Raw genomic sequence first — 25,610 nt, 5'->3', positions numbered from 1 at the left:
TGTTCCTGGTTTGCTCTCTGCTTGTCCCAGTGTATGGGTAGTCCAACACATGTCGTGTCTCATTGCTGGTGCTTTCTTGCACCTAGTTTAACTTTGCTGATACTTTTAGTGCTCCTTTTCCCTTTAAGGGATTTAATTATTTCCCCTTTTGTATTTACTTATGTGTATTTTGTTTATACCACTAGATGGCACTGCACACGCCGCTGGATAATGGACACCTATTTCCTCCTGTCAAGACCCGCACTTTGGACGATGTTTTTAGACCACCGTTTGCCCCTAGCAGTTTTAGTGAGCCATGGTGGATTTCCTGGTTCTCCATCTCCGCCCACGCATGCGCGTCGGCCATATTGGAGTTGGCTTAAGCCACTCCAACCTGGCTGGCAGCGCTGGGCGGATATCGGCGGAACCGGAAGTGACGTCATGGCGTACGCGGCGCTCGCCGCGGGACGTCATTGACGCCAGACGGGCCGGCCCGGGTGTCCATTGCGGGCGTGTTCTTGTTGTGCCACTATGTATTTAATCTCTGCAACAACCGGATTCAACTGCAGCAGCCTCTGGAGCCTCTAACTGATACCCTCTGACGAAGGGACCCCCCCGAAACGGCGCTGTCAGGGTATTATACCCCTATGGGACATTACATTGCCACTTACTCAATGCTTGCTATGTGCACTGTACTAATTGTGTAGTTGCTTTTTTGTATGCCACTAGCTGTCGTATGTACTTTGCTGTCTATGTAGGCTCTGTGTCTCTAGGGGGATTGTGTTGTAAAACCCTTGTGTATCCAGTGTTACCCAGTGTACACTATTGTTGTATTTTACAAGGTCTCTGTCTCTGGACAGTATTGTTTCTGTCAATTTAATACAAATCTTTATGCAATCTATCCTGCTGGTGTGCGAGTCAAATTAATTTTTAATGAATGGGAGGTGAACATTTCTCAAGTGAAAACGACGGAACGCGAATGGGTTAAAGTCTGAAACACCTGATCTGCTGCATGTATGTTCAGGGGCTATGGCTAATAGTATTAGAGGCAGAGGATCAGCAGGGCTGCCAGAAAACTGGTATTGCTTAAAAGGAAATAAACATGGCAGCCTCCATATACCCCTCTCTTTAGTTCCCCTTTAACACAGGTTTGTTGTACAATCTTATCTTACCACTTCTATGTAATATTAGGGACTATCTAAAGTATATTCAGGGTGTATACTCTTCTGTCATTATCATTGATGGGTTGATGCACCCGAATGCAAACGATGACACATGTCAATGTGTATGAACTATCAGTACATGAAGATACAAGTGAAACTCCTCAATATCATCACAACCTAAATATAGATACTTTATTTCCTTCACCTACATTTTTAACGAAACGCTCCATATCTACACTACTTTGATAACCTTACTACATTATAAGTTACAGTCTCACCTTGTATTTACACGGGCAGCGCCGCAGAGAACCAATCACACAAATCGCTCTCTTTATGATTACTGCTGTATAGCGCGTCCATAGAAGCACATGGCTGCCCCCACGCGTCGCACAAGCACACGGCACTCCACTGTGGCCACTTCTGTTTAGCGTACGTGTCGCGCATATAGTTTGGACCAGCGGACTTGCCGTTGCTCCAGACTTCACTTCTTGTTTTGATTCCTGGCGGTCGCTGGGAAGATGGCGGCGACTCTAGAGAGGGTTAGGATCTCTGCCTCCGAGCTGCGGGACCTGCTGGCAGCCGGAGAACCCGCGAGAAGTCCGGGTAAGAGGCCTGGTTGTGGCCACGCTAGGTTTATCCTGCTTGCTGGGCTGTATGCGGAGATCCTGTAGCATTCTGAGGAACACGCCCCCTCACAGTGTCCCCCTTCAGCCTACTTTACAGCTGTACCCTGTGCTGGAGGATACTAGACATACTTCTGACATCTCCTGGTCTGATTAATTTCCCCCCTCATCTCACCGTACACTTGTGCCCTGTGCTGGAGGATGATATACATACTTATATACTACTGGTCTCATCAGTGCTCCCCTTCATATTACTTTACCGGGTGCTGTGGGATGCTATAGACACTTTTGACATCCCTCTGGTCTTATCAGTGTCCCCCTTCCTCTCACTGTACACCTGTCCCCTGTGCTGGAGAATGCTATACATAGGTATATACAACTAGCCTCATCAGTTATCCCCTTCATATCACTTAACTCTGTGCTGGAGGATGCTACGCACGCACGCACGCACGCTCACTCACTCACTCACTCACTCACTCACTCACTCACTCTCATCAGTGTTCCCCTGTACTCAGTGCTGGGGGATGCTATACACACTTCTGACATCCTCCTGACATCATCAGTGTCCCCCTTCATCCCTCTGTACTCCTGTACTTAGTGCTGGCCGATGCTATACATCAGGGCTGTGGAGTCGGAGTCGGAGCAATTTTGGGTACCTGGAGTTGGAGGCTTCATACACTGAGTCGGAGTCTGAGGATTTTTGTACCAAATCCACAGTAGTGGTAAGTATTAGACCAAGGAGTCTGAGCAATTTTGGGTACCTGGAGTTGGAGGTTTTATAAACTGAGGAGTTGGAGTCAGATGATTTTATGTACCGACCCCACAGCCCTGCTATACATGCTTCTGACATCCATCTGGTCTCATCAGTATCTCACCATACACCTGTACCCAGTGCTGGAGGATGATATACACCCACCTAAAGGATTATTAGGAACACCAGTCTAATATGGCGTTTGACCCCCTTTTGCCTTCAGAACTGCCTTAATTCTACATGGCATTGATTCAACAAGGTGCTGAAAGCATTCTTTAGAAATGTTGGCCCATATTGATAGGATAGCGTCTTGCAGTTGGAGATATGTGGGATCCACATCCAGGGCACGAAGCTCCCATTCCATCACATCCCAAAAATGTTCTATTGGGTTGAGATCTGGTGACTGTGGGGGCCATTTTAGTACAGTGAACTCATTATCATGTTCAAGAAACCAATTTGAAATGATTCGAGCTTTGTGATATGGTGCATTATTCTGCTGGAAGTAGCCATCAGAGGATGGCTACATGGTGGTCATGAAGGGATGGACATGGTCAGAAACAATGCTCAGATATCCCGTGGCATTTAAACGATGCCCAATTGGCACTAAGGGGCCTAAAGTGTGCCAAGAAAACATCCCCCCACACCATTACACCGCAATCACCAGCCTGCACAGTGGTAACAAGGCATGATGGATCCATGTTCTCAATCTGTTTACACCAAATTCTGACTATCGAGACTCATTAGACCAGGCAATATTTTTCCAGTCTTCAACTGTCCAATTTTGGTGACCTTGTGCAAATTGTAGCCTCTCTTTCCTATTTGTAGCGGAGATGAGTGGTTCCCGGTGGGGTCTTCTGCTGTTGTAGCCCATCCGTCTCAAGGTTTAATGTGTGCGTGTTGTGGCTTCACAAATGTTTTGCTGCATGCCTCGGTTGTAACGAGTGGTTATTTCAGTCAATGTTGCTCTTCTATCAGCTTGGATCAGTCGGCCCATTCTCCTCTGACCTCTAGCATCAACCAGGCATTTTCGCCCACTGGACTGCTGCATACTGGATGTTTTTCCCTTTTCACACCATTCTATGTAAACCCTAGAAATGGTTGTGCGTGAAAAGCCCAGTAACTGAGCAGATTGTGAAATACTCAGACCGGCCCCTCTGGCACCAACAACCATGTCATGCTCAAAATTGCTTAACTACTTCGCATCCAGACCTTGTTTCCCACTTCTGGACCAGAGCAGTTTTGACAGTTTAGCTATGTCCTTATTTAATCAAAAACAAAAGTTTATTTAATCAGAAATAACTTTATTCCTACTTATGATACAAAAATGAAATATATATTGTTTTTTTACTAAGACAAACTAGGCTTTCATTGTATGCCATTTTTTCCCCTCAGACTATTTTGTTTTCTATGAATTTTAATGGAAAAACTAAGAAAAAAAATAGAAAAAACACATTTCTCAGTTTTACCAATTTCAGTTTAAAAATAAAAAGTGCTACTGTAGATAAAAAAAACACATTTTGTTTGGCTATTTTTACCGCTTATCATAACATTTAGATTATGTTCCTGTCACAATTTATGGTGAAGATATTTGATTCTGAAATAATGCTACAGAGTGTATTTTTCACTATGAACTGAGAAAATAAGTCTTTTTAATGGTAAAAATCAATCTCCTTAGCTTAGGAAACATTCCCGTTCACCAATTAGTGCTGCATCAGATAGTGCCAGAAATGTGCACAGGAGCAAGGCCAATCCTGCACTGCACTGCTTCTGCTACAAGACGTGTATCTACTGACTCGTAGCTTAGATGACGTCACAGAGGACGTAGATATACTGTAGTGGTGGATAAAGTGGTTAAATCACCTTTCTTTCCCATTCTGACATTGTTTGGAGTTCAGGAGATTGTCTTGACCAGGACCACTCCCCTAAATGCATTGAAGCAACTGCCATGTGATAGGTTGATTAGATAATTGCATTAATGAGAAATTGAACAGGTGTTCCTAATAGTCCTTTAGGTGAGTGTACACACTTCTGATATCCACCTGGTCTCATCAGTGTCCCCCTTCATTCCTCTCTACACCTGTACCCAGTGCTGGCAGATGCTATACACATCACCCCCTTAGAGAAGTTTTGTTTGATTGGCAGGAACTATAATAACCACATAAGTCTATAGCCCTTCCCTGCCTGCTGATAGACTATGGTACATGTGCTTCACCTTAGGACAGGCATGACATAGTGAGGAGAGTATTCAAATGTAAAATATGCATTTGGCAGTGCTTCCAAGGAGCCAGAGGGCGTGTGCTTTGATAGTTAAACTCACCTAGTAATACAATATTTAGATTTGTCTACTGTAGAGATGGATTCATATCTGTTTTTGAGGTGGCCTGTTTTCATCCGGTAGAATTACCATTGGGTACTGTTGTTGAAATTGTCATAAGTGACCAAAGATTTAAAGAGAACCCCCCCCCCCCTCACCCTAATGCTGAAGGCCTTTTTCACCCACTGAGACATCCAGTGTACTCACCTATGTAGGTCCTCAAGGATTATTTTATCCTATTGTCCAGACAGACAGACACACTCCAGGGAGCCATTAAATCGCTCCTCAACGGTGTCCTAACTTCACTTCCTCCCACCTTACCTTGTGCGATAATACAAAACCTTCCCACACACCACTACAATGGACTCTATTCACAAAACTTCTCATACATGATTTATCGCCTAATTAATAAAAATAATCCTTCAGCACATTTACAAGCAAAATAATCACTCAAAGCAAGTTGTTCCTGATTCACTTCATTTCAATATTACTTTTCTTATCTTAATTATATTATATTTTTGCTCTTTGGGAGCTTAAAATTGTGACACAGGTAAGGTGAAAACAAACAGGAGAAAAAGCTTAATGAATCATGCCCAATGTTGCTGAATGACCCCCCCCCCCCAAAAAAAAAAAAAAAAAAAAAATCGCTGACAAAATATACTGTATATACTCGCGTATAAGTCTAATTTTCCAGCACAAAAAATGTGCTGAAAAGTTACCCCCTCGGTTTATATGCGAGTCAGTGGAGCAGAATGGATGGTTGAGCAGGCTTTGTTACTGGCAGAGGAGTGTATAATCTTGCACTAGTAATCCTGCTCTTGCCAGCTGGCTCCCTGCTGTGTCTGTGTCCTCCATACCCTGTAACATGGTGTGCAGAGTGCGCTGCTCAAGACTACCTGTGTCCCCTGGCTTGTGGAGCAGAGCAAGCAAGCAACATGTCAGCGGCGCAATGAACGGGGATTCTTCCTGTGTGGCAATCGCTGTGTCTCATATCTATGATGTCATGTAGTGGTGTCCTGAGACACAGCTGTATCATCCTTGTGGCACATCTGGCTATAGAGAGGGGTGCTGACTTGTACTGGGGGCACATCTGGCTACTGTGGAGTGGGCTATATTGGGGAGGGGACTTGTATGCAAGTCAATCACTTTTCCCTGGTTTCTAAGAGGAAAGTAGGTACCTCGGCTTATACGCGGGTCGGCTTATATGTGAGTATATACGGTACATCTCCTCACCAGTGAATACATTTACTAGGGGAGAAGTCAGTGAGTAAAAGAGTGGACACAGCCAACAGCGGGCCCCTGTGCAAAATGATAAATGAGGGGGGGGGGGGGGGGGCGGGGGTTGCAATGCAGTGTGACATGACAAAAAGTTGGTGTGATATACAGTTAAGTCACAAGGTAATCCTAATCTAATTCTATTCCTATCATGTTTATAGTTGAATATCCCTATCATAATCTATTCTCTCTCAGATTTTTCCTGGGAGAAAAGGGTTGGTAAGGAACCAAACAACTTTATGTATAGAAAGGAATCCTACACAAAAGCAAAGACCACATACAAACCACATGATGATAGGGGCCAGAGTTGGCCCAGCAACCCATTCTTTCATAATCACTTCTTTGAGTTTCTCAGAATTAGTTGGTTTTTGTTTGTCCACCTGCCTCTTTAGGAATGACCACAAGTTCTCAATGTGATTAAGATCTGGGGAGTTTCCAGGCCATGGACCCAAAATTTAAACGTTTTGGTCCCCGAGGCACTTAGTTATCACTTTTGCCTTATGGTGCTCCATCGTGCTGGAAAATGCATTGTTCTTCACCAAACTGTTGGATTGTTGGAAGAAGTTGCTGTTGGAGGATGTTTTGATACCATTCTTTATTCATGGCAGTGTTGTGTGTTTTTTTTTTTTTTTTTTGGGGGGCAAAATTGTGAGTGAGCCCACTCCCTTGGATGAGAAGCAACCCCACACATGAATGGTCTCAAGGTGCGTACACACATGCGACTATAGTCGTTTGAAACGATCGTTCCCCGGTCGTTTCAAACGACGATCGTTTTAAAAAAAAGCAACCAACGATCATTAAGTCTGACGGACGAGCTAGATCGTTAAAAACGAACGATCTAGCTTGGCGGATTTTTTCCAACGATGATCGTTTGCAAAAGTAGTACATCGTTGGAAACGGTCGTTCGTACTAGGCTTGACATGCGCATTTCGCTATTTCTCCATGAAACTTCTCATTTTTAAGCGCAATAGTTGCTTTACGAGATGTAACGTTCGTTCTAACGATCAGATCGTTACACACATTTAAAAACTAACTTTACTTAGGTCGTTCTTTTATCAATTAAAAGTTCGTTCGTCGTTCTCAACGAACGATCGTTGTCGCATGTGTGTACGTAGCATTAGATTGCTTTACTTTTGGCATGACACAGGACTGATGGTAGCGCTCACCTCCAGATGCCCCAATTAATCGGAAAGGGACTTCATCAGAGAATATGACTTTGCCCCAGTCCTCAGCAGTCCATTCACCATACTTTCTGCAGAAGATCAATCTGTCCCTAATTTTTTTTTTTTGTATTTTTTTTTTACTTGGGAGGGAAGTGGCTTTTGCTGCCCTTCTTGACAACCAGGCCATCTTCCAAAAGTCTTCGCCTCACTGTGCATGCAGATGCGCTCACACCTGCCTGCTGCCATTCCTGAGCAACCTCTGCAGTGGTTGCACTCCGATCCTGCAGCTGAATCCTCTTTAGGAGACAATCCTGGCGCTTGCTGGACTTTCTTGGACGCTTTGAAGCCTTCTTTATAAGAATTGAACCTCCCTTTTTTTTTTTTTTTTTTTTTTTGAAGTTCTTTATGATCCTATAAATTATTGATTTAGGTGCAATCTTAGTAGCCACAACATCCTTGCCTGTGAAGCCATTTTTATGCAATGCAATGATGGCTTCATACGTTTCTTTGCTGGTCACCATGGTTAACAATGGAAGATCAATGATTTCAAGCATCACCCTCCTTTTTAACATGTCAAGTCTGCCATTCTAACCCAATCAGCCTTACATAACGATCTCCAGCCTTGTGCTCATCAACATTCTTACCTGAGTTAACAAGACTATTACTGAAATGATCTCAGCAGGTCCTTTAACCACTTAAGGACTGCAGTCATAAAACCCCTTAAGGACCAGAGCCTTTTTTTCCATTCGGACCACTGCAGCTTTCACGGTTTATTGCTCAGTCATACAACCTACCACCTAAATGAATTCTACCTCCTTTTCTTGTCACTAATACAGCTTTCTTTCGGTGCTATTTGATTGCTGCTGCGAGTTTTAGTTTTTATTATATTCATCAAAAAAGACATGAATTTTGTCAAAAAAATGACTTTTTTAACTTTCTGTGCTGACATTTTTCAAATAAAGTAAAATTTCCTATACATTTGAGCGCGAAAGTTATTCTGCTACATGTCTTTGATAAAAAAAAACCCATTCAGTGTATATTTATTGGATTGGGTAAAAGTTATAGCGTTTACAAACTATGGTGCCAAAAGTGAATTTTCCCATTTTCAAGCATCTCTGACTTTTCTGCGCACCTGTCAGGTTTCATGAGGGGCTAAAATTCCAGGATAGTACAAATCCCCCCCAAATGACCCCATTTTGGAAAGAAGACATCCCAAAGTATTCAGTAAGAGGCATGGTGAGTTCATAGAAGATTTTATTTTTTGTCACAAGTTAGCGGAAAATGACACTTTGTAACAAAAAAAAAAAAAAAAAAAAGTTTCCATTTCTTCTAACTTGCGACAAAAAAAAATGAACTCTGCCACGGACTCACTATGCTCCTCTCTGAATACCTTGAAGTGTCTACTTTCCAAAATGGGGTCATTTGTGGGGTGTGTTCACTGTCCTGGCATTTTGGGGGGTGCCTAATTGTAAGCACCCCTGTAAAGCCTAAAGATGCTCATTGGACTTTGGGCCCCTTAGCGCAGTTAGGCTGCAAAAAAGTGCCACACATGTGGTATTGCCGTACTCAGGAGAAGTAGTATAATGTGTTTTGGGGTGTATTTTTACACATACCCATGCTGGGTGGGAGAAATATCTCCGTAAATGACAATTGTTTTCTTTTTTTAACACACAATTGTCAATTTATAGAGATATTTCTCCCACTCAGCATGGGTATGTGGAAAAATACACCCCAAAACACATTATACTACTTCTCCTGAGTACGGCGATACCACATGTGTGGCACTTTTTTGCACCCTAACTGCGCTAAGGGGCCCAAAGTCCAATGAGTACCTTTAGGATTTCACAGGTCATTTTGAGAAATTTCGTTTCAAGACTGCTCCTCACGGTTTAGGGCCCCTAAAATGCCAGGACAGTATAGGAATCCCACAAATTACCCCATTTTAGGAAGACACCCCAAGGTATTCCATTAGGAGGATGGTGAGTTCATAGAAGATTTTTTTTTTTTTGTCACAAGTTAGCGGAAATTGATTTTAATAGTTTTTTTTTTCACAAAGTGTCATTTTCTGCTAACTTGTGACAAAAATAAAATCTTCTATGAACTCACCATACTCCTAACGGAATACCCTGGGGTGTCTTCTTTCTAAAATGGGGTCATTTGTGGGGTTCCTATACTGCCCTGGCATTTTAGGGGCCCTAAACCGTCAGGAGTAGTCTTGAAACCAAATGTCGCAAAATGACCTGTGAAATCCTAAAGGTACTCATTGGACTTTGGGCCCCTTAGCGCACTTAGGGTGCAAGAAAGTGCCACACATGTGGTACCGCCGTACTCAGGAGAAGTAGTATAATGTGTTTTGGGGTGTATTTTTACACATACAGATGCTAGGTGGGAGAAATATCTCTGTAAATGACAATTATTTGATTTTTTTTTACACACAATTGTCCATTTACAGAGAGATTTCTCCCACCCAGCATGGGTATGTATAAAAATACACCTCAAAACACATTATACTACTTCTTCTGAGTACGGCGATACCACATGTGTGACACTTTTTTGCAACCTAGGTGCGCTAAGGGGCCTAACGTCCTATTCACAGGTCATTTTGAGGCATTTGGATTCTAGACTACTCCTCATGGTTTAGGGCCCCTAAAATGCCAGGGCAGTATAGGAACCCCACAAGTGACCCCATTTTAGAATGAAGACACCCCAAGGTATTCCGTTAGGGGTATGGTGAGTTCATAGAAGATTTTTTTTTTGTCACAAGTTAGCGGAAAATGACACTTTGTGAAAAAAAAAAACAATACATATCAATTTCCGCTAACTTGTGACAAAAAATAAAATCTTCTATGAACTCACCATACTCCTAACGGAATACCTTGGGGTGTCTTCTTTCTAGAATGGGGTCATTTGTGGGGTTCCAATACTGCCCTGGCATTTTAGGGGCCCTAAACCGTGAGTAGTCGTCTTGAACCCAAATGTCTCAAAATGACCTGTGAAATCCTAAAGGTACTCATTGGACTTTGGGCCCCTTAGCACAGTTAGGCTGCAAAAAAGTGTCACACATGTGGTATCGCCGTACTCAGAAGAAGTAGTATAATGTGTTTTGTGGTGTATTTTTACATATAACCATGCTGGGTGGGAGAAATATCTCTGTAAATGACACATTTTTGATTTTTTTTACACACAATTGTCCATTTACAGAGAGATTTCTCCCACCCAGCATGGGTATGTGTAAAAATACACCACAAAACACATTATACTACTTCTCCTGAGTACGGCGATACTACATGTGTGACACTTTTTTGCAGCCTAGGTGCGCTAAGGGGCCCAACGTCCTATTCACAGGTCATTTTGAGGCATTTGTTTTCTAGACTACTCCCCACGGTTTAGGGCCCCTAAAATGCCAGGGCAGTATAGGAACCCCACAAGTGACCCCATTTTAGAAAGACGACACCCCAAGGTATTCCGTTAGGGGTATGGTGAGTTCATAGAAGATTTTATTTTTTGTCACAAGTTAGTGAAAAATGACACTTTGTGAAAAAAACAATAAAAATCCAATTTCCGCTAACTTTTGACAAAAAATAAAATCTTCTATGAACTCATCATACACCTAACAGAATACCTTGGGGTGTCTTCTTTCTAAAATGGGGTCACTTGTGGGGTTCCTATACTGCCCTGGCATTTTACGGGCCCAAAACTGTGAGTAGTCTGGAAACCAAATTTCTCAAAATGACTGTTCAGGGGTATAAGCATCTGCAAATTTTGATGACAGGTGGTCTATGAGAGGGCAAATTTTGTGGAAACGGTCATAAGCAGGGTGGCCTCTTAGATGACAGGATGTATTGGGCCTGATCTGATGGATAGGAGTGCTAGGGGGGTGACAGGAGGTGATTGATGGGTGTCTCAGGGGGCGGTTAGAGGGGAAAATAGATGCAATCAATGCACTGGGGAGGTGATCGGAAGGGGGTCTGAGGGGGATCTGAGGGTTTGGCCGAGTGATCAGGAGCCCACACGGGGCAAATTAGGGCCTGATCTGATGGGTAGGTGTGCTAGGGGGTGGCAGGAGGTGATTTATGGGTGTCTCAAGGTGTGATTAGAGGGGGGAAATAGATGCAAGCAATGCACTAGCGAGGTGATCAGGGCTGGGGTCTGAGGGCGTTCTGAGGTGTGGGCGGGTGATTGGGTGCCCGCAAGGGGCAGATTAGGGTCTATTCTGATGGGTAACAGTGACAGGTGGTGATAGGGGGTGATTGATGGGTAATTAGTGGGTGTTTAGAGGAGAGAAGAGATGTAAACACTGCACTTGGGAGGTGATCTGATGTCGGATCTGCGGGCGATCTATTGGTGTGGGTGGGTGATCAGATTGCCCGCAAGGGGCAGGTTAGGGGCTGATTGATGGGTGGCAGTGACAGGGGGTGATTGATGGGTGGCAGTGACAGGGGGTGATTGATGGGTGATTGACAGGTGATCAGTGGGTTATTACAGGGAATAACAGATGTAAATATTGCACTGGCGAATTGATAAGGGGGGGGTCTGAGGGCAATCTGAGCGTGTGGGCGGGTGATTGGGTGCCCGCAAGGGGCAGATTAGGGTCTAATCTGATGGGTAACAGTGACAGGTGGTGATAGGGGGTGATTGATGGGTAATTAGTGGGTGTTTAGAGGAGAGAATAGATGTAAACACTGCGCTTGGGAGGTGATCTGATGTCGGATCTGCGAGCGATCTATTGGTGTGGGTGGGTGATCAGATTGCCCGCAAGGGGCAGGTTAGGGGCTGATTGATGGGTGGCAGTGACAGGGGGTGATTGATGGGTGGCAGTGACAGGGGGTGATTGACAGGTGATCAGTGGGTTATTACAGGGAAGAACGGATGTAAATAATGCACTGACGAATCGATAAGGGGGGGTTTGAGGGCAATCTGAGCGTGTGGGCGGGCGATTAGGTGCCCGCAAGGGTCTAATCTGATGGGTAACAGTGACAGGTGGTGATAGGGGGTGATTGATGGGTAATTAGTGGGTGTTTAGAGGAGAGAATAGATGTAAACGATGGATTTGGGAGGTGATCTGATGTCGGATCTGCGGGCGATCTATTGGTGTGGGTGGGTGATCAGATTGCCCGCAAGGGGCAGGTTAGGGGCTGATTGATGGGTGGCAGTGACGGGGTGATTGATGGGTGGCAGTGACAGGGGGTGATTGACAGGTGATCAGTGGGTTATTACAGGGAAGAACGGATGTAAATAATGCACTGGCGAATCGATAAGGGGGGGGGGTTGAGGGCAATCTGAGTGTGTGGGCGGGCGATTGGGTGCCCGCAAGGGTCTAATCTGATGGGTAACAGTGACAGGTGGTGATAGGGGGTGATTGATGGGTGATTGATGGGTAATTAGTGGGTGTTTAGAGGAGAGAATAGATGTAAACGATGGATTTGGGAGGTGATCTGATGTCGGATCTGCGGGCGATCTATTGGTGTGGGTGGGTGATCAGATTGCCCGCAAGGGGCAGGTTAGGGGCTGATTGATGAGTGGCAGTGACAGGGGGTGATTGACGGGTGATTGACAGTTGATCAGGGGGGATAGATGCATACAGTACACAGGGGGGGGAGGGTCTGGGGGGGTCTGGGGAGAATCTGAGGGGTGGGGGGGTGATCAGGAGGGAGCAGGGGGCAGTTTAGGGACTAAAAAAAAAAATAGCGCTGACAGATAGTGACAGGGAGTGATTGATGGGTGATTAGGGGGGTGATTGTGTGCAAATGGTGGTCTGGGGGGTGGGCAGGGGGGGGTCTGAGGGGTACTGTGGGCGATCAGGGGGCAGGGGGGGGCAGATCAGTGTGTTTGGGTGCAGACTAGGGTGGCTGCAGCCTGCCCTGGTGGTCCCTCGGACACTGGGACCACCAGGGCAGGAGGCAGCCTGTATAATACACTTTGTATACATTACAAAGTGTATTATACACTTTGTAGCGGCGATCGCGGGGTTAACAACCCGCCGGCGCTTCCGATTGGCCGGCGGGTTGATGTCGCGGGTGGGCGGAGCCTATTGCCGGTGGATGCGCGCGCATCCCAGCGCGCGATCCCCGGCCAGAGAGTGCCCCAGGACCTGACGCCAATCTGCATTACGTGGTCCTGGGGCTGCCACTTTGCCGCCGCCAATATGAAGTAGGCGGTCGGCAAGTGGTTAATGACAGCAATGAAATGCAGTGGAAATTTTTTTTTTTTTTTTTTTGGGGGGGGGATTCAGTTAATTTTCATGGCAAAGAAGGACTATGCAATTCATCTGAACACTCTTCATACCATTCTGGAGTATATGCAAATTGCTATTATAAAAACTTAAGCACCAACTTTTCTAATTTCCAATATTGTCTCAACTTTTGGCCAGGACTGTAGCTGATGGTTACCTAACATTAGTGACATGACTCAAATCTTCAAGAAAGGTGCAATTCCCTGCACTCATCACAGGGATGTTGACCACTATATGTGCTATTGCCTTCACAAGTACTGTGCCTCTACGTAGCTAGTGAACAGTCCAATCCCAACTTCAACAGAAGCAATGGTAAAGATTTATTGCACAAAATTGGTAAAAAGACAGTAGCAATTGGAAGTATAGATATACATCGCCCATCAAGGTGTCCCACACACAGACTGCGAGCCTATAAAGTATGATAATAATATTTCAAACAAAAGTCAAATACAGTAGAATCGTGGTTATCTGGAACTCAACTAACCAGCAGTCTTAACCAATCAGCAAAAAGCATCGGCAGTATATTGGTGAAGGCCAGCATATTAGGCTGTTTATGGGCTCTGCTCTGCTTAAAGACCGGGTTCCATGGTTCCCCCAAGGTTAAAAAACTTTCAATTACTGTATTTTAACATTTAATACAGAGTTGAGGGTATGTATATAGAGTGGGCTATTGTACTGTATTGTATTACCTAGACCTATTGTTAACATTGAGTCTCAAGCAACCAGAGAGCACACTTATCCAGCATGCTGGATAACTGAGATTCTACTGTACTAATGGTATGTACACACCACACTGAATGATGTCGGTGGGAGGGAAGTAGAGCACACTAGGTGCTACTTAGGGGTGTCTGATAACAGTAGGTCCACACAACGAAAAGGGTCGGCACCGCTTAAAATGTATTAAATCTCTTTATTCAAAGTGCAAAAAAGGCAGCAGGACAGACCGCTGTTTCAGGACTATGCCCTTCTTCAGCTGCATCATCCATATGGCTGATGCAGTTGAAGGGCATAGTTCCAAAACAGCGGTCTGTCCTGCTGCCATTTTTGCACTTTGAATAAAGAGCTTTAATACATTTTGAGCGTGCCGACCTTTTCGTTGTGTGGACTTGCTGCTCCCCAGGAGGCACTGCGGTTGGGCCTTGGCACGCTCCAACAGTTGGCTTTCCGGTGCTGCCTTCCATCTGTCTGTTTTATGATCACAGTAGGTGCTGCTAGGTGGGAGAATTCACACTGGTTACTCCTGGAGGGTTAGTGGCTATATGAGGTTAGTCACCCTCGATGCTACTGGAAGGTTGGTGGCTGAGTGCGAGAGATCACTCTGGGTGGTGTGCTGCTGAGAGGGACAGGTCAATGTGGTTGCAGTTGGGGAGAGAGAGAGACGTTTGGTGGGTGCTGCTAGGGGAAGGGCTAAGTTGCTGTGGGGGCTGCTGGAGGAAGTGAGAGAACACTGAGGGTGCAGCTGGGTGGAGGGAGAGGTATTTGTGGCTGCTAGTGGGGGTTAGGAAGAGGTCACTGTCGGTGCTGGGGGGGGGGGGGTTCTTTGTGACTGCTGCTGTAGAAAGGGAGAGGCCTTTGTGGCTGCTGCTAGGGGGTTGGAAGTAGTCACTTTGGGTGTTGGTTGTGTGTGTGTCAGCGCAGTAGGTGCTGCTGGGGAGAGAGGTCACTGTGGGTGCTTCTGTGGGGTAGGAAGAGGCCACTGTAGGTGTTGCTGGGGAAGGGAGAGGTCACTGTAAGTTGTGTTGGGTAGAGAGGTCATTGTGGGTGCTTCTGTAGGGTAGGAAGAGGTCACTGTGACTGTTGCTTAGGGAGGGTGGGGAGAGATCACTATGGCTGTTTTTGATGAGAAGAGATGTCTCTGGGGGTTTCGCTGTTGTGCAAATAGGTCAGTGAGTGCTGATTGGTGGCTGGGAGAATTGTTAGGAAGACACCATATTGCTTGCTCCCACACAGCTGACAAGGTTTTTACATGCTTGGCCGGCACTTAAAGTGAACCTGAGGCTACAGAAAACAGAAAGCAAACCGATCCCTAAGAAGAGGAGACACTTCCACACAGACAGAAATATTAGTTGCTGTCAGTTATAACATGAAAAGAAAACTGATGATCAAGGTAATGTCCATGTTTCCCTATGGCTCAAGTGGATGATATTACAGTTTAACAGTGTGCTGACCAGGAAGCTGTTTTGGGGTTATGGCCATTTTCAAAATGGAGGACGAAGAATTTCATTGATGACGGGGCAAACAGGACGCAGGAGAGGAGAAAGAGATTGATGAGTAGATTACACGCGAGGGAAGTATCACGTGTGTTTATTTTGACTTTTAATTTTCATTTCAGGTTTGCTGTAAATCTTAGGCCACATACAGACATCAGACCATAGTCTTTGGAAAATGAAAGATCACAGACCAATCTTACCACCCTTCCTGTAGTATAAGAGCCATACTCTACACAGTCTTTTCTATGGAGCTGAACTCCCCATCAGAAAAAAATCTTTGCAAGATGCTGCACACACAGATGCTGTACAGACACAAAAGATCAGTATCTGCAAAAGATCTGTTCCTGCCAAAAATCCATTCCTGCAAATTGCAATGATAGTCTATGAGATCTGCAGATCATCATACACACATGATTTAACTGACATTCATCTGCAGATCTGCAGATCTGAAAATCCATCCTGGTGGATCTGATCTGCAGATGAATGTCAGTTAAATCATGTGTGTATGATGATCTGCAGATCTCATAGACTATCATTGCAATTTGCAGGAATGGATTTTTGGCAGGAACAGATCTTTTGCAGATACTGATCTTTTGTGTCTGTACAGCATCTGTGTGTGCAGCATCTTGCAAAGATTTTTTTCTGATGGGGAGTTCAGCTCCATAGAAAAGACTGTGTAGAGTATGGCTCTTATACTACAGGAAGGGTGGTAAGATTGGTCTGTGATCTTTCATTTTCCAAAGACCATGGTCTGATGTCTGTATGTGGCCTAACAACCAACAGGTTTTGGACTAGTCCAACTCATCATGTGGGAATTTTTAAGGTGGCCACAATCCATACAATTAAAAGATCCAGTTTTACACCAATTCAAAAAATATGACAGGTTGTCCCGAAAAATTGAAAGCCAATATTTGTTTTTTGATCCAGAAATACAATCGAATTTCCCATAGTTTTTTTTCCTCCATTGGACATGTTGGAAAATTCAGACCAAATTTTTTCAAGAATTGTAGGGCAAGACTCCCTAACTGCCTATGGAGCGCGTCTTTGTGGCTGTTGCGCTTTGAGTCCACCAGGAGAAAAGCATGATATGTCATTTGTCTGGTCTTGTACTTGTGCACAAAAGTTATCTGTTTGCTTTCCAAAGTGCATCCCCCCCCCCCCCCCCCCAAAAAAAAAAAAATCTAAGTATCTTCCAAGGTATCTGCATGTGGCACCTGTACCTTCAAAATGATGCACTTCGTTGTATAGCTTCTTGATATTTTTGCTGTTTTATTTTTTTTATATATATATATATATATATATATATATATATATATATATATATATATATATATATATATATATATATATATATATATATATATATATATATATATATATATATATATATATATATATATATATATATATATATATATATATATACTGTACCTGAAGTTACATCCTGATTTTGGCCGAAACCTATGTTTTTAGTTTTGGACATCAAGAGTAAGGTTAAATCTGATTTTTTTATTGCTCCCTGTATTCCTGTGGGTGAAGCTGAACTAATAAAATGTTTTCTCGTAAAGTGGGGAAGAGTTGGAACCTCTGCCAAGTTTTTATTGCTGCCTCTCCGTTTCCTGTGCAGGGGACCATTGGGGATCATGCTAGCATCCAGTTGGTCAGCGGAAGCGAGTGAAGGGATTCTCCCCAGTGAGAACACAGAGCACAGATTGGGAGCAATGGAGGGGTGGTCAGAGCCTCATTTGTTCAGAGTTTAACCTTCTAATTGCCATATTTCATGTTCAGTTCTGTAAAGATTGCATGTACTTTTTGATGTTCATCTTTAAAAGAGATGGAACTGCCTCTGGAACAATAAAACTCGTGGTGAGATTACCTCCTGGGGAGTCTTGCTTGCTAAAGCTAAGTACACACGGAACAAACTGCAGCCTGATCATCGTCTGACTTTAGTCTGGTGGATGATAAACGGGCATGTGTAGGCGTGCAAACAACTTGAGGGGCGACTGATAACAGGCGGTTTGCCCTATCCAACTGTCGGATTTATGTTGGTCTGATATCATGCAGTTGGTGCGTGTGCACAAGTCGTTTGAACGATTTGGACTTGTTTTAAATGTATAGTCCGTCATTCTGCTTGTATGTACAGTAAATGAGTTGGTCATTTAGCCATCTAGACGTGTGGACATACAGGTCATGCTTTTCGTCAGGCCGTGCAGTTTGTTGTGTTGGTCTTCGTGTGCATGTTGGACTTGTGTACATGCCTTAAAGAGCAGGGCTGTGGAGTCGGGGCAATTTTGGGTGCCTGGAGTCGGAGTCGGGAAAAAATGCACCGACTCCGACTCCTAACGAATTTAAACTGTAATTAAAATAGAAAATAAGATAAAATGTTCTATTTCTCAGATGATAGTCATCATAAATAATTTATACATACAGTAATAGCTGTGCTTAGTCCACAAAAATGAAATGAACCAATCAAAATTAGTTACATGTTCATACTTCAATAAAGCAGTCCCCGTAATTTTAAAGTCAGATATACACATCTGATTGTGACTGTATATATGATGTGTACACAGGAATCTCTTATATATACGAAATATTATCTATGCTGTAAGTATATAGCCTGATGTGTAGCCGTGTCGCTAATAGAGATGGTCAATGAGATGGAAATAATTCTGCGTTGATGCTGATTTATGCAAATATGTGCACTCTCTTTGCTCATGAAATCAAATAATTTGATATGTTGTTAAAATGTGGTTTGGTGACTACGAATTAAATGGTACCTGAGAAGGATGAAAAGTTTTATACATACCTGGGGCTTCCTCCAGCCCCCTTCAGGCTAATCAGTCCCTCACTGTCCTCCTCCACCACCTGGATCTTCTGCTATGAGTCCTGGTAATTCAGCCAGTCAGCGCAGTCCGGCCGCATGCCGCTTCCACAGCCAGGAGCGTTATGCACCTGCGCAAAAGTGCTGCGCTGGTGTAGTACGCTCTCAGCGGCGGAGTGTGTGCATGCGCACTACGCCAGACTGGCTCAAGTACCTGGACTCAGAGCAGAAGATCCAGGTGGCGGAGGAGGACAGCGAGGGACTGATTAGCCTGAAGGGGGCTAGAGGAAGCCCCAGGTATGTATAAAACTTTAATTTCATTTGTCTCAGGTTTGCTTTGTTACACAGTAGTACTATACTCTACATATGCACTCTCCACAGAGCTGCAGGGAATCCACTGAGAATGTTGTGCACATTGAACACAGAGGTGTTGTCTATCACCCATAAACCTGGTTCAGATTGTGCATGAAGAATGTGTAATAGAGGAAGAATCTCCTTATTCCCCTGCAGAGTACCTGCACATCACTCTTACATGTACCCACAGTCACATTGCCTAGGGCCTGATAGATGGTCTTTGTTCCGGTCTGTACCTTCTACAAGTACTCTTACCAAGGACTAGTTTTAGCCTATGACTAAAGGGAATAAATATGGCAGTCTCCATATCCTTCTCACTTCAGTTGTCTTTTAAAATTCCTAAGCGTTGGCAGTTAAGAGACGAATTTCATGTTACATACTTTCAATCAACAAGATTGTAATATTCAAATTAGAGGAGTCGGAGTCGGTGGAATCCTAAACTGAGGAGTCGGTGGATTTTTGTGCCGACTCCACAGCCCTGTTAAAGAGGAACTCCAGCCTAAACAAACATACTGTCATTTTGTTACATTAGTCATGTAATTAAAATGGGTAATATAATCTCTTACCCACACTTTTTTAAAAGAACAGGCAAATGTTTGATTTCATGATGGCAGCCATCTTTTTGGTTGAAAGGAGGTGACAGGGAGCATGAGACACAGTTCCAACTGTCCTGAGCACCTCTCCCAGTTGCTAGGCAACGTGAACAACAACATAGGAAATCCCATCATGCTCTGCACAGCATCAGGGAAAAAGCCTGGGCTTTTTTTCTTTGATGGGTGGAGCTTAGCAAAAAAATGCAGCTAAAAATGATGCTTTGGTAAGAAACAGTTCTGACGCTGTGAAACTATTAAACACCAAGCCTTTTCAGTCCTGCGGAGTAGATTTTTAGTCCGGAGGTTCACTTTAAGCTGCAGTGGTGTTGATAAAAGATGTCTTCTGTGTTGAGTCCCTGCAATGCCACTTCCAGGTATTGAAAATTCCAGCAGAAATAAGGATTTGGCTTATCTTGTATTATTGAATACTAATCATCTGTGGCTTGGCTTTAGTTAAATTTCTTAGGTCCACTCCAATGCAGGCTTCCTATAAATGATACCTAAAGTGAGAGGAATATATAGCCTGTCTTCTATTTATTATCCCCCCCCCCCCCCCAAAAAAAAAATAAAAAAAAATAATAATAATAAAAAAGGCTTCTGCTTACTGACAGTAACAGTTACTTCAGTAGTGTGAGTGTGACAACAGGAATAAGCATGCAGCCAGTTGAGTTAAACATGAACTGAAAATGTAAAAGTGAAAATAAACATACACCTCTCATACTTACCTCCTGTGTAGTCTGCTCATTGATCTTTCTCCTCTCATGTGTCATATTTGTCCACTGTGATCAATGTAATTCTGCGTCCTCCATGGCCATCCATAACCGCTTCCTGGTCAGCACACTGTTAAACTGTAATCTCACCCACTTGAGCCATAGGGCCTATTTCCACTGCGGTAGTTCTGCATCCAGATTTCTGGATGTGGCTATTTACGGCCTGTTTCCACTACACGTTGGATTCTGGATGCAGATAAACTGACTCCAATGAATGCCTATGGGCCTGTTTCCACTAAACGCGGTTTTTCTGATGCAGATTTCTGCATCATGCATCCGTTTTTCCATACAATGAAACAGTTAGTGGAAACAGATCCATAGGCATTCATTGGAGTCAGTTTTCATGGACATTACCTTGCTCATCAGTTGTCCTTTCAGTTGTAACTGATATATATATACATATCTCTGACAGCAAGTGATATATTTCAGTTCTGACAAAATCTTGTCAGAACTGTAAGGCATCATTGTTAGAAGAAAATGGTGAGCTTCTGAGAGGAACTGATAGTGAGGTATGTATGCAGGTACATCATGTGTTAGTTTTTAAAATTTTACTCGGTTCAGGTTCCCTTTAAGTCAGAATGCTGGATCTGCATATTTCATTCTAGAATGTATTTGATGTGAATGTTTGAATTTCTTATTACTGGCAAAGTTGAATAGGGGAATGCACCTTTACTCACACAATTGGTTAATTTGATGCAGCTATTGCAGAGAATGCCCATTTGAATAAGTCAAGTCATGTTATCAAGACATCTTTTCCCAAACCCTAACGTGTATTCCCTTCATTAGCAGGAAACCTACACACAACAGACTTGTAGGACTATTTGTGCCAGGTTTTGAAATCTAGGTAAACATTCACAGTTGGATGTTGAAATTGTTTGAACTATAGAAAGACTGAGGATTTACATCTAGATTGGGTTAGACAATTTCGTATCAGTTATTTTTTATTGTTTGCATGTACAACCGTATGCTGCAGTACATTATTCTTCATCACATCACTCAATATAATTTATTTAATATGTTCTTGTTTTAGGGACTATAAAGGAGATGAAGGAACCTCGTCAGAGGAAGGATAACAGACGTCCAGACATTGAGATCTATAAACCTGGTCTGTCCAGACTGAGAAATAAGCCTAAACTGGATGTGTCCGATAGTGGAGTAATCCACTCCGAGCACTTCCCAGAAAGTGAGAAAGTTAATGATTTTGAATCTCATGTTAATGGAGTGAGCCCATCGGTTGTCTCTAGAGATCACATCCGAGAAGAGGAGGACTTGGAGCATGGTGGACCAATTTCTCCACTTCCGGGAGATTGCAAAACCACAAAGAAAGCCAAGAAACCAGATCGACAGATTTACCAGCCAGGAAGACGTCTGCAGACAACTGTAAAAGAAGCTTTTAGCGACGGTGCAGAAGATATTGTGCGAAAAACTGAACAGCTGAAAATAGCAAATGAAGTAAATCATGAGGACACTCCTAAAAATCATAAGCTGCCTCAAGAAGATGGGATTAGAGTGTCCAAAACTGACAAATTCAAGAGATTAGAGCGAGAGAAAGATAGCAAGACTGAAGAAACGTGTTTGACAAAACCACTAAAAGAGGAGCACAAATCTGGCCAAACCAAACGTTATTCCCATTCAGACAAGCGAAGAACTCGCACCCGAAATTGCAGCACCAGCTCTGCTGGAAGCAACAACAGCAGCGAGGAGGCAGTTTTAGCCGAGGTGAGCAAAAGACGTCAAGAAAAAGGGAAAATGTCTGGAGATCGCAAAGAAAAGATACGGACGAAGAAGCAAATTTCACTTTCTTCTACAGACTCCTTTGAAGAAGACTGTAATGAGTGGATGGACGGTCCTTTAACAATTATAAACCAAGCGAAAAAGAGGCAGGGATCCACCAATAATGGCTTCTCACCCAAAACGGACATGCCCAAGAGATCCAGCAGCAGAGATAATTATGAACAGAAAAAAGAATCTGTACCACGCCATAACGCTGAAGAGGACAGGACAAGGAGGCGAAACGAGAGATCTGCTCATAAACGCAATACTGACGTGGCAAAGGAAGGACTGAGAGAAAAGTCAGCTGAACCAAAGGGCAGAGGAAGAGGCATCCTTATACTTCCAGCTAACACTGATTTTTCATCCAACTCTGCTGGAAGCCATGAAATAAGCAGCACAAAGCCACTTCCCATTGCTTCCGCTAAACCTGTCCGTGGCAGAGGGAGAGGCGGAGCTAATCGGCGGTTGTGGGACCCAAACAATCCTGAACAAAAGCCTGCTATGAAAAATCAAAGCCCTCAGCTTCATTTCTTGGACACAGATGATGAGTCGGCTCCTTCTTCTCAGTGTGACAGTTACCAATCTGTTCCTCCGACACCGTTCTACAAGTTCCAGAATTCTGATAATCCATACTACTACAGCCGTTCACCATATGGTTATGCTGGCTACACAGTGCCATATTCTCTAAGCCCCAGCAATGGTGTGTATCCAGGACCTTATTATCCAGCATATCCTTCTCCCTCAGGGCAGTATGGTTCCGGATCATTCACTGGGAGCCCACTATCAGCTGAGGAAATGGAACAGCAAGTGAGGACCCTGCAGCAGCAGGAGCTCGGTCGTCTGTTGAGAGTAGCAGATAACCAGGAGCTCCAGCTCAGCAATCTTCTCTCCCGGGATGCCATCAGTGCAGAAGGCTTGAGTAAAATGGCTTTGCTTAGGTATGACATTTTTCTATGCACTATTTTTTTTCTTTGTAATCCTTATAACAATACCATCACCCAGCCCCCTTACTACAACCTACAGACATGAAACTGGTATGGGTGGGTAGTGCTGTGCATGTGCTCATCTGTGCTGTAAAATCATCTTTCCATCTTTTATAGTGGTGTTTTTTTTTTAGATATACACGGTTTATATAAAGGTGAAAAGTTCAGTCAGCCTTTGCAATGTTGTAGGGGACAAACGTAGCACTAACCAATCATGATGGAATTTTTATTTGTACTGACTGTGGGGGGTCGGGGGCGTCGGCTTCAGGGAACCAAATGCATCTGGTTGAGTGCCAAACCATGTGGTCCCAAATTCGAACCTCACCTCTAATGGAGAGACGCACATATGCACTTGTGCCTTTACATGCATTTCTACCTCGTATATTACCTACTTCTTACAACTGTAATGAGAGGGATATGGGAGACTGGATATGGAGACTGCCATATTTATTTCCTTTTAACAATATCAGTTGCCTGGCTATCCTGCTGATCCTCTGCCTCTAATAATACATTTAGCCATAGACCCTGAACAAGCATGCAGCAGATCAGGCGTTTCTGAAATTGTCAGATCTGATAAGATTAGCTTCATGCTTGTTTTGGGTATTATTCAGACACTACTGCAGCCAAATAGATTTGCAGCAACTGGTATTGCTTAAAAGGAAATAAATATAGCAGCCTCCATAAACTGTTACAGTTGTCCTTTAAGCGTGTCATTCCCAGCTCCTACTGCAAATTCATGAACACAACTCTGGTAGTTCAAAGGACCACTATCATAAAACAAACTGTAAAATTTAAAATACATGCTAACTCATACAAATTAGTATCTTTTTCCCAGAGTAAAATGAACTATACATTTATTTTCTCCTATGTTGCTGTCACTTACAGTAGGTAGTAGAAATCTGAGAGAACCAATAGGTTCTTGACTAGTCCAATAGTGGATTCTCAGTATGGCATTTATTTTTTTACAAAAGCACTCCCTGGAAAGGATCTATACAAAGATGCAAGCGGGCCTCCCCTGCCTGTTTGCACACATTTCTGGCAGTTGGACTGAGCAACTACCGTTCACTAAGTGCTTTTTAAATAAAGAGAACTATGAGAATTCCCCATGAGGAGATGGGCTAGTCCAAAACCTGAAAGCTCTGTTAGATTTTTACTACCTACTGTAAGTGACAGCTACATAGGAGAAACATGATTTATAGCACATTTTACTCTGGGAGAAATGTACTTTGTGTTTTCATGTACTGTATTTTAATTTCTACAATTTTTAGCGATAGTGGTCCTTTAAATCTGTGATTTTCCACATAGTTCAGGTCAGTAAAATGTAATGACCTTATATGAACGCTTGTTTCTGAGGCACAGTAGATTTTTACTGCAGTAGTCTTGCCCACTTTGTCAGCTGACACGTGGAATGAATGAGGAGCAATGCTGATTAGCTCCTCCTCTTAAAGGGGAACTGAAGAGAGAAGTATATGGAGGCTGCCATGTTTATTTCCTTTTAAGCAATACCAGTTGCCTGGAAGCCCTGCTGATCCTCTGCCTCTAATACTATTAGCCATAGCCCCTGAACAAGCATGCAGCAGATCAGGTGTTTCAGACTTTAAAGTCAGATCTGACAAGACTAGCTGCATGCTTGTTTCTGGTGATATTCAGATACTGCTGCAGAGAAATAGACCAGCAGGGCTGCCAGGCAACTGGTATTGATTAAAAGGAAATAAATATGGCAACAACGGTACACCTCTTACTTCAGTTCCCCTTTAAAATCTTAATTTTCACCTCTGTTTAGTTTACCTAAAAATAATCTACCGGTATATAGTTTTGACATTTATGGAATAAGTTTTTACTGCTGCAATTTGAGATATTCATATTTTTGGTTGAAAAATTCAGATTTCTTTTTTTAAGCATATTTTCTCTTATAAGCACAAGCACATTACAGATACTGTATATTATATTTAAAAGGTATCAAAAGAAAGCCCTATTTATCCTGGAAAAAAAGACTAAATATGCTTTGAGTTGACAAAAAATTGCCTGAGATCTTTCAATTCAAGCAAAGGCATGGCCGAAGTCTAAAAATTGGCTTAAATCTTAGAGCACCTGTAGTGAAAAAAAGTGCCCCCATGGGGTACAAATTAGGAGGGGGAAGCCTCTGGATCCTAAAAAAGCCTCCCCCCCCCCCCCCCTTCCTTCTCAGCAGAGGGAATCCAGTGTTGGGACCCCCAAAGATCTGCTTGTTGAGGGCCCCACGCAGGCAAAGTAGTGGCTTTCCGATAGGCGGAAATGGCCAAGCCCGATCGAGTCCGTTCTACTGCGCAGGTGCAGACGGCTTGTGCCTGTGCAGTAGAGTGAACCCGCGCTATATGCGCTACACAGCAGAGTGGAGAGGCGATATACACATTGTGACACCTTTTCAGTACAGTTGCTCCTTGTTGTACCTTGCATGAGGAAGCAGGCAACTGCCCCGCGAAATGCATTGCAGATTTTATTGGTGTGAGAAATAAATGTTGAATACTTGCTGCGGTACATAAGGGTCCTGCCATCTGCGGGGAGTTAAATCGACCAGTAACCCCCATTTTAAACTGTTTTTAATATATTTTATAGTTTTTTTGGCC

The 25,610-nt window shown here is 43.5% G+C and overlaps 2 protein-coding genes across 2 annotated transcripts in view; one reads left to right on the top strand and one right to left on the bottom strand.

The window, feature by feature from the left end:
* SRR (serine racemase) overlaps positions 1 to 1,693 on the bottom strand; it is a 35,715-nt gene extending 34,022 nt beyond the window's left edge. The window contains exon 1 of the mRNA XM_068270088.1: positions 1,421 to 1,693. The gene's annotated coding sequence lies outside the window, so the exon portion shown is untranslated. The remainder of the gene's footprint in view (positions 1 to 1,420) is intronic.
* SMG6 (SMG6 nonsense mediated mRNA decay factor) overlaps positions 1,607 to 25,610 on the top strand; it is a 444,365-nt gene continuing 420,361 nt past the window's right edge. The window contains exons 1-2 of the mRNA XM_068270085.1: positions 1,607 to 1,745; positions 21,279 to 22,959. Coding sequence (XP_068126186.1) covers positions 1,661 to 1,745; positions 21,279 to 22,959 — 1,766 coding nt within the window. The 5' untranslated portion in view covers positions 1,607 to 1,660. The remainder of the gene's footprint in view (positions 1,746 to 21,278; positions 22,960 to 25,610) is intronic.

Source organism: Hyperolius riggenbachi, chromosome 2 (genome assembly GCF_040937935.1).
Source record: "Hyperolius riggenbachi isolate aHypRig1 chromosome 2, aHypRig1.pri, whole genome shotgun sequence".
NCBI classification, from domain to species: domain Eukaryota; kingdom Metazoa; phylum Chordata; class Amphibia; order Anura; family Hyperoliidae; genus Hyperolius; species Hyperolius riggenbachi.
This window is presented reverse-complemented; position numbering and strand designations above follow the sequence as displayed.